Genomic DNA, 9,441 nt, shown 5'->3' with positions numbered 1-9,441 from the left:
CCGCGGGGAACACTTTACCGTTGCCCCCCCCGTTTTTCAATTCGCTTTATCGAAGCGAACCGTCGATTTACAATCTCGGCAAGCAAAGCGAGCGACGAGGAGCCTCCTTGCCCCGCTCATTTTTTATTTTATATTATTTTATATTCGCGCGCAGATTTTCCGCCGTTTTATTTATTTATTTATTAATTAATTTTTTTTTTTGGTCAGAATTATTAATTAATTTCGGGAGGCGAGAAAATGGAAAAGAACTCAAGAGATTTGATTAAAAAAACGATTCACATGGTGGGACTCCCCTCTTTGTTGAGAAATCAGAGTGGTAGAGAGAGAAGAAAAAAGGAGGAGGAGGAGGAGGAGAGAGAAAAAAACAATGGCGTCCTTGTCCGATCTCCACAGTAGTACCAAGTACCAGCACCAGCACCAGCACCAGGCAGTGAAAAACCCTAACCAGTAACCAACCACCACCACCACCACCACCGCCCTCTTGCCTTTTCCCTCGTTCGCTCCCCACTCTCACTCTCACACTCAAGCTCCCGGATGCTCTCTCGCTTTGCTCCCTCCCTCCGCTGACCAACCAACCAACCAACCGCCCGCCCGCCCGCCGCCGCCGGCCGAAGGTAGGTAATGCAGGGTCCGCCGTCGCCGGATCCCGTCCCGCCGTCCGCGACCGAGCTGAGCCCGGCTGGCGCCTCCGCGAACGAGCGGTGATCGGGCGGAGGCTTGGAGCATCGAGGTTTCCGGTCCGGTTGGCTGATCAATGTGAGTCGAGGCGCTCGTTTGTTCGATCGTATCGTGCGCCGTGGTGTCTTTGATCGTGCGAAACGCGCGGTTTCGTCGTGTCGCTCTTTGCTTGGATCGTTCCTTGCAAGCGCTGGCGCTGCTGCCGCCTTGATTTTGTTGCGTTCGGCTTCGCCATTTTTGTTCTTGTTTTGGTCTGCGGTGTGTGGGGAGCAGCGCGATTCAGTGTTGGCGGAAGCTCTTTTCGTGACTGCTTTCGTACTGGAAATCGCAGTTCGGTCGTGACTGCTTCGCGCGATCAGTTCGAAGCGGTAGTCTCTGTGTTTCGTTGAGTTTTTGACGTTCCATCTCTTTTCAAAGCGAGTTTTTCTCGTCGTCCTGCTAGTTTTCGTCTTCGTTTTGCTCCTCTGTGTCGTCCAGTAATAGAAGCTCCATGTGCTCTTTTGTTTTTTTTTTTGTCTTTCCTTTTTTAACTTTATGTTTGGCATCTACACTGTTGAGTAATGTCGGCTACCGGAATGAGTTTTGATTCGATTCGAGTTGTGTCCTTGTGCGCGCCCCTCTTGGTGCTGAGGATATTTGATCGGGGGTCGGTTTTGCTTTCGCAGTTTTATTCTAGTTCCTTTCCGCGCCGTTTGTGCCTAGATTACCCGGTTCTTCACATGCGCTGATTCTGGATTTCACTTGAACGAACTTGTGTATATCTCGGTCGAGCTCTTTCTGGTTGATGCTTGCTTCTCCGAGAAATAGCCGAACCTCCTGAACTTGAAGGAACCGGCGGTGGTTTCTGAGCACGAACTGTTTTGGTCGTTGGCCGTGTTTCTCGTGCTGTCATTTGATTACTTGATATCTTTACTGTATTTATTGGGTTGCTACTCTTTGAAGCAGACTTTGAGGTGCTCAAGTTGGCAATAAGCAATAACTGCGAGAATGGGAGCCTTGGAGTTTGCATTTAGGACCCTCTTGTTGTCTTCTCTACTAATTATTTCAAAGGCAGAAGTTTATATTGTGACTATTGAAGGAGAGCCTGTCATAAGTTACAAAGGTGGTGTCAACGGTTTTGGAGCAACTGCGGTTGAGTCTGATGAGAAGATTGATACTACAAGGTACTCTTTATCTTTCTAGCACTTGCCATTCGACATATGCTCGGAACTTTTGGTGTTTCTTGAAATTGTGCATTCCACATTTGACAACAATATCCTCTCTAATTCTTGTTCTTGACTTAAGGATCATCATTGTCATAACATGGATTGGAAGTTCATGATGTGCATATTAAAGTAATTTTTCCCCTGAATTTGGTTGATATAGATGTTGTTGACTATTGAGCGAATAACTTGTCAACTTTGCCCCCGTCATTTAAGTGGTTGACTTTAAATAGCAAACAGCATTTAACAATTGCAAACTCACTAGAGGCAGAGAAACCAAAAATGCATTTTGAAATTTTAACTTGACTATATTTCTAGATCTAGTTTTCATCTAACCTGCATATATCCGATTGTGAACCAGTATGGAGAGAGGCTGAAAGGAAATAAAACCTTAAGAGTAGTTTGTTGTATTGGGAAAGTTGGTATCTGTAAACCCAAGCTGTCGCCGGTTATCTCATTTATGGTCTTTTGAAGAGGTGTGTAATCTTGCTCTTTTTGTGCACTCTGAGCATTACCTGTGAATGTTACTATTTCCTAGCATATTTTATTAGCTTCTCATAATCAAATAGATATGACTAATCTTCATCCGTTTGTGCCATAGCCAAAGTGCAGTCAAAATTGCTCTTTGTTATAATTGGTATGAAGGTTTCTTGTACAGTCTTAGTCGTTGTCTTGGCGTTGCATTTCTCTACCATCAAGCATAGTTGTAACAGAGCTTTGTGGAATTGGCAGCGACTTTAGAAACTATCTTTTCAGGTGTAAATTGTTACATTGTGTTGAGCCAATATATTAAATCACATGATCGTTAAGTTATCATATTATGGTTGGCAAATATTTTTGTAATGCATAGTCATTAGGTCGTGCACTGACACAGATATTGTTAATCAAACAAAATAGAAGAAAGAGAAACTCAATTACTCATCGGTTGCCTCGCAAGAAAAACCTCAATTCATTCCTTCACTAGTGAAATGTCATTCACCCTCCTATTACATGCCTAGTCCCCTGCTCAGGTGAACATGTTGGTTGCTATTGTTAAATTATCTCTTTCTCTACTCCTTGGCTCATGGTATGCGTTATCATCCAGTGAATTGGTTACATCTTATGCTGAACACCTTGAGAAGAAACATGATATGCTTCTTGGGATGCTGTTTGATCGAGGAACCTACCAGAAACTCTACAGCTATCGCCATCTGATAAATGGTTTTGCTGTTCACATTTCTCCTGCACAGGTGAAACCAAGTATCCAAGCTCCCTCATTTATCTCTGTATCTGACTTTTAGGATGGTAGTCCCTTCGTTTTTGCGTATCATGGACTTATGCCCTTCCAATATATTAGTAGGTGGAAATCCTACGACGTGCCCCTGGTGTGAAATCTGTGGAGAGAGATTGGAAGGTGAAGAGACTTACAACTCACACTCCACAGTTTCTGGGACTACCTACTGGAGTATGGCCCACAGGGGGAGGGCATGACAAGGCCGGAGAGGACATTGTGATTGGCTTTGTGGACTCGGGCATTTATCCTCATCACCCTAGCTTCTCTTCGCACACAGAACCTTATGGTCCACTGCCAAAGTACAGGGGGAAGTGTGAAGTTGATCCTGACTCTAAGAGGTCTTTTTGCAATGGGAAGATTATAGGGGCTCAACATTTTGCCAAGGCGGCCATAGCAGCTGGGGCATTTAATCCTTCTGTTGATTTTGCTTCTCCCTTGGATGGCGATGGACATGGAAGGTTAGGTCTTGTAACATTTGCAAATTGACTATTAGCAAGCTCTAATTCTGTCTAATCTAGACCTTTTACCTGCTCATCTTAGCAACCGTGACAAGCAGAATTTATTTTTTTTGAATGTGGGAGATAAAATCAGGCTTTGGTATCTTATATATTCTGTGCATCTGTACTTTCCTAATTTGTCTTAAATGCATTAAAGTTAATATTTATTAATGTGCTTGATGAGCTATCATTTCTCTACTATGTGAACAGCCCAAGATGATGTTGAAAGATTCTGCCCCATTGCCGCATAAAAGCACATGTTACAAAGGTCTTATCAGTTGCAGAACCGGCCCTCAAAAATAATGAGAATTTATGAGTTGACCGATAGACTTTCACAGTGATGAGAACAACATGCTGAGTAGATTGAGTTGATGGTAGTTGTGTCGTGCACACTGATCTAAAGAGGGTATGGTGGAAGCTAGGCACAGTAATTAACGAGCTAATTTATAGAACCGCTTCTCCTTCTCAATGGTATGCTCGGGGTAGTAATTTGATCTAGTAGTTATTGAAAAATGGAAAACTTGCTGTGTGACTTTTAAAATAGGGAAGGAAAAATATTGTCCTTAAGATAACAAGCTTGACCTTGTTCATCAGTACCTAAGTCCTCAATAAAATCAGCTCCAAATGCCCCTCCAAAGTTACTAGTTGTTAAGAAGAAAACAGTTGCAAAAAACTCATGCTGTTCACGATGTCCTTGATTAGTTTCGCAATATAGTCGGATGACAATCTCCTCTAAAAATCATGAATAAGTCAAACACTCTGTAAAACTTGCACGATGAAGATGTCTAATGGAGTGACTGTACAACCAATCTGCAATCTCATCAATTATGTTGTTTTGACACTTGAAAATAAGAGTTGTTTGTATTGGTTCCTGCTGCTTAATTTTATCATGGAAAGTTTGGCTTTGGCAATGTTGGTGATGTCTAAATCACTAGTTACTTATTTCATCATTTCTTTTGTTTCTGGATGCATCTGAATCAGTTGGAGCTTCATCTATAAGATATCAAGATGAAGGGAGTTGCCCCTTCTGTTTTGTGACTTGTGTCTCCATACTGTGTGCTAATAATGACAGGCAATGAGTTATCTCATAGTTCAACATAAGAGCAGTTCTATTTCCTTTGTTTAAAATTGAGTATTTTTACTGCTTTGTACACTAGTTGCTTGGTATACATACATATTATCTTACATGATGATTGCCACCATAAGTGGAGCTAAAGGATTTATATGTCTTATGATGGAATAAATTCCTTTTTCCAAGCTCTTTTTTGTTAAGTAAAATAACAATAGTTATTCTGTCTCCATTCACTCCCTTTATGTTTTTTTTTTTCTCTCATGAATTTTATTTCCAGTCACACAGCTGCCATTGCTGCCGGTAACAATGGAATACCCGTTAGAATGCATGGACATGAATTTGGGAAAGCAAGTGGGATGGCTCCTCGAGCTAGGTAGTCTTCATCAACTTCAGCAATCTTAGTGAGCTCTTCTGACAGTAATTAATCTCTGAAATCTGTTGTGTACAGGATTGCTGTTTACAAGGCACTTTACCGACTATTTGGAGGTTTTGTGGCTGATGTGGTTGCAGCAATTGATCAGGTATCAATATATATGACCCACTCAGAAGTGCTACGAATTCTTGTAGATTGGCTTGCATTTCTGGACTCTCCTACCATGTCGATAAAGCACTCTTGTAATTTAGATTTCTACAATTTGAGGCCAACTAGATTCAAACATCCTTTTTTTTTTTTTTTCATTTCTGGTTTAAACACACTCTCAGTAACACACACACACAGACTTTGGTTCAGAGTTAAAGATTCTGGAATTTACCTTGCAAATATAACGTAATTAAAGTTTTGATTTCTAAACTAACTTTTCTACCACAGAAGATGAGATATCCTTTCGTGTTGACCACAAGGATGCTGTCATTTGCTTTCTGAAAAACATCCGGAGAATCTCAGTGCATACTGAGACGGATGATTCTATACATAATAACACCTCAATATTGCATATATCTAGAAAGTTAATCTATTCCTTCAATTCAGTCATACTTGTCAACAAATTTTGATAGTAATCTGAAGGAAGACTATACTCACCCGACAACTTCTCCTACAGGCTGTTTATGATGGTGTGGATATCCTCAGTCTGTCAGTTGGACCAAATAGCCCGCCAACAAGCACTAGAATTACATTTTTGAACCCTTTTGATGCCACACTTCTGTCAGCTGTCAAAGCAGGTGTCTTTGTCGCTCAGGCAGCAGGAAATGGAGGGCCTTTTCCTAAAACTTTGGTATCCTATAGCCCATGGATAACATCTGTTGCAGCTGCGATTGATGACAGGAGATACAAAAACCATCTTACATTGGGAAATGGGAAAATATTGCCAGGCATTGGATTATCACGTGAGTTTTTTAAGCTTGACTATTCAACTTTGTTACATCTGTCATTGGCGTAGTAGATTGATAGTGTGATCATTTAATTGGTGCTTAGCAGAAGTATTGAGCCATTTTGATCTCTTCTGATTCTGATGGTATTTCAATGGGAATAAATTGTTTTTTCCTTTCTTCTTTTTTTGTTGCGGATATTTGTATGTTATGTGTAATGAATTTGTATCACAAAGACGTGACAACCAGCAAACCAGGCTGTTGGATGAAATGTAAGCTTGCTTGTTAAAGTGTTTCTGGACAAAAGTATGCTCCTGGAAGAATGTGAGCTAGTATCTATGAAGAACTATTATTTATTCAATAAGCCTGTTGGAACCTGTTTAAGATGCTCTGTTCATCTGTGGTTGTGCTTCCTGTAGGGTTGTACCATGTTCATTCTGCTGGAACTTCAGTGGTTGTCACTTTGTGTCCTTCATTTGACATTTTTCTGAGGTTCCCTGGGGATTCATGAGCTGTTTCTGACCGAGCATGAGTCTGCTAGTGGGTTTTCTGGGAACCATATATTTGTTGCGCTGGTTGGTGTCAGTGATTGTATTTTACACTTATCGAATGATAGAGGATGTTGAGTGCGCAGAACTTCTTTTCTTTTCTTGGTTAAGGAGTTTTTTTCCCCATTTTATTGACATTTAATTTCGTTCATGAGAGCAGCCTCTACACAGCCAAATCGGACATTCACCTTGGTTGCAGCAAATGATGTGCTGCTGGATTCTTCCGTCATGAAGTACAGCCCCTCTGATTGCCAGAGACCAGAAGTTTTGAACAAGAACTTAGTCCAGGGAAACATTCTTCTCTGTGGATATTCCTTCAACTTTGTGACAGGGACATCATCAATCAAGAAAGTTTCAGAAACGGCCAAGAGCCTCGGTGCAATTGGCTTTGTTCTTGCTGTTGAGAATGTTTCTCCAGGAACCAAGTTTGATCCGGTCCCTGTTGGTGTTCCAGGGATTCTCATCACAGATGTCAGCAGATCAATGGTAATAACTGTTTTTCGTCCATCCTGTTTTTGACTTGTATTATTGTAGGAGATGTTTCTATGTAACCCTTGTCATCTTTGTTTGGGCTCGCTTATCCTCATCTTCGCTTTCTGTTACTTAGGACCTCATAGATTATTACAACGTCTCTACCATTAGAGACTGGACTGGACGAGTGAAGAGCTTTAAAGCTATAGGCAGTATAGGGGATGGCTTGATGCCTATACTCCACAAATCTGCACCACAGGTGGCATTATTTTCTGCTAGAGGACCCAACATAAAAGATTTCAGCTTCCAAGATGCGGATCTTCTTAAACCAGATATTTTGGCTCCTGGTTCTCTCATTTGGGCTGCATGGTCACCTAATGGGACAGATGAGCCTAATTATGTTGGTAATGACAAACAAGTCTCCTTTGTTTTCTTATTAGCTTTCAGAACCATGGAATTTTGTGGTACTCTTTTTGTCAGTTTAATGTCCAAAATAGGAATGGTAATATTATCTGCTTTTCTTTTACCCGGTTTTCAGAGCCACCTTCTAATATAGCTGTGAGAATTACACCAGAACTGAAAAGTATAGTTCACTAGTTGCTAGTCGTTAGAATTCAAATCATGTGCTGTCATTTATATATATACCGTTGTGCAATAGCTTTGTTTATCACAGGGGAAAACAATGAATACTCACAGTTTAACACATGCTTTGAGCAGGTGAAGGATTTGCCATGATCTCAGGAACTAGTATGGCTGCTCCACACATAGCAGGAATTGCTGCTCTTGTAAAGCAGAAGCATCCTCACTGGAGCCCAGCTTCCATAAAATCTGCTCTGATGACAACATCAACAAAGCTGGACAGAGCAGGAAGACCTCTTCAGGCACAACAATACTCTGAGACAGAAGCCATGAAGCTGGTGACTGCATCGCCTTTTGATTATGGGAGTGGTCATATCAATCCTAGAGCTGCTTTAGACCCAGGACTTGTCGTCGATGCAGGTTACTTATCCTCCCTCTTTTCTACCCTTGTTCTTAACTGTTACGAATGGTTTTCATATGAACTGGTTTAAGTGCTTCCAGGTTCCTTTCGCTTTGATAGAGCACATTTGCTTCTAATGTGAAATGTCTATAGTTTAAAAATCAATTTTTTCTTGGAATACATACCATAAGCCATAAGTTGTCTGGTCTCTCAGCAAGCAGATGGCTTTCCTCCAAATGGTTCTCTAGGAGCTTATCTGAGTTGCATGAGGGTGAAATACTTAGATATCCCCTATAACTTTGAATCATTCGCCAAGCGAGTCCCTATACTTTTTATCTGTCAACAGAAGTTCTTGTACTTCTCGTGTTGGTAAAAGTAGCCTTTTGTCCAATTTCTTTTGGAGTTTCTGAGTGATGTGGCATTCTTTGCAATATGAAAACTTTAAATGTTCACGTGTACTTTGATGGTAATTTTAAATTTACCCTTTACATTTAGAAAACTTTAGGAAAGTGACAACCGAGTGAAGTAAAATGAACCTGACAGAGTATGGTGAAGGGTACATAAGTCCATTTTCACATGGTACTATAACAAGTTCTACTGAAAAGTTCAGGTGGTCAAGATACCGGTGACTCAAAGCACATGGTGTGTATGTATGGATAGTTTGCCGTTGTAATTGTTCACACTAATGAGTGGGTGATTCCTATGCTTCTCATTACAAGATGTCTGATTTCTAGTACTTGAATCCTTGGCAGGTTACAATGATTATTTGGGATTCTTGTGCACAACTCCTGGTATCGATGTTCACGAGATCAAGAACTACACAAACTCACAATGCAACTATTCCATGGGCCACCCGTCAAATCTCAACTACCCTTCCATCACCGTCGCCCACTTAGTCCGGACTCAAACTGTCACTCGCACGGTCACGAACGTGGCTCAGCAAGAGACATATGTCATTACGACCAGAATGGATCCGTCTGTCGCTCTTGAAGCCAGCCCTCCAGCAATGACAATAAGACCAGGTGCGTCACAGAAGTTTACGGTCACTCTCACTGTCAGGTCTGTGACCGGAAGATACAGTTTTGGGGAGATTTTGATGAAAGGAAGTCGAGGGCACAAGGTGAGGATCCCGGTGGTGGCGATGGGATACCGGCGATAGATAGTTCGAGAGAATAGGTGCCTCGGTTGAAGTGTTGTGGCTGTGATATTCTTTTTTTTATTGGCGGGAATAAGTAGTACTAAGCTAGGTGTAATATGGCTTTATATATGCATAAATGCGCAAAATGGTGTAAAATAGCTTGTATGAGGCGGAGACTCCTCGTTTCTTCCGACTTCTGCTCATTTGTTCAGTAATCCGATATTATAGTTCACTCTCTTTCGACGCATACGAAGTGAATCCAGTGTGTGTTGTGACAA

At 41.4% G+C, this 9,441-nt stretch overlaps 1 protein-coding gene across 1 annotated transcript; it reads left to right on the top strand.

Moving 5' to 3' along the window:
* The first annotated feature begins 1,177 nt into the window (after positions 1 to 1,177).
* LOC115687070 (subtilisin-like protease SBT2.5) lies at positions 1,178 to 9,441 on the top strand. The gene is made up of 10 exons (XM_030612548.2): positions 1,178 to 1,841; positions 2,965 to 3,109; positions 3,220 to 3,611; positions 5,000 to 5,095; positions 5,171 to 5,243; positions 5,760 to 6,045; positions 6,736 to 7,061; positions 7,183 to 7,450; positions 7,764 to 8,045; positions 8,778 to 9,441. Exons 1-10 carry the CDS (start codon positions 1,666 to 1,668, stop codon positions 9,182 to 9,184), a joined length of 2,451 nt encoding a protein of 816 aa, XP_030468408.1. The 5' UTR covers positions 1,178 to 1,665; the 3' UTR covers positions 9,185 to 9,441.

This window comes from Syzygium oleosum, unplaced genomic scaffold (assembly GCF_021117445.2).
Source record: "Syzygium oleosum isolate NSW1041296 unplaced genomic scaffold, Sole_v2.1 Sole_v2.04, whole genome shotgun sequence".
Taxonomy (NCBI): Eukaryota; Viridiplantae; Streptophyta; class Magnoliopsida; order Myrtales; family Myrtaceae; genus Syzygium; species Syzygium oleosum.
This window is presented reverse-complemented; position numbering and strand designations above follow the sequence as displayed.

Coding starts and splice junctions, on each gene's coding strand:
- LOC115687070 (XM_030612548.2), top strand. CDS start 1,666: ATGGGAGCCTTGGAGTTTGCATTTAGGACCCTCTTGTTGTCTTCTCTA. Junction 5,096..5,170: donor GGGATGGCTCCTCGAGCTAG/GTAGTCTTCATC, acceptor TGTTGTGTACAG/GATTGCTGTTTACAAGGCAC. Junction 5,244..5,759: donor TGGTTGCAGCAATTGATCAG/GTATCAATATAT, acceptor CTTCTCCTACAG/GCTGTTTATGATGGTGTGGA.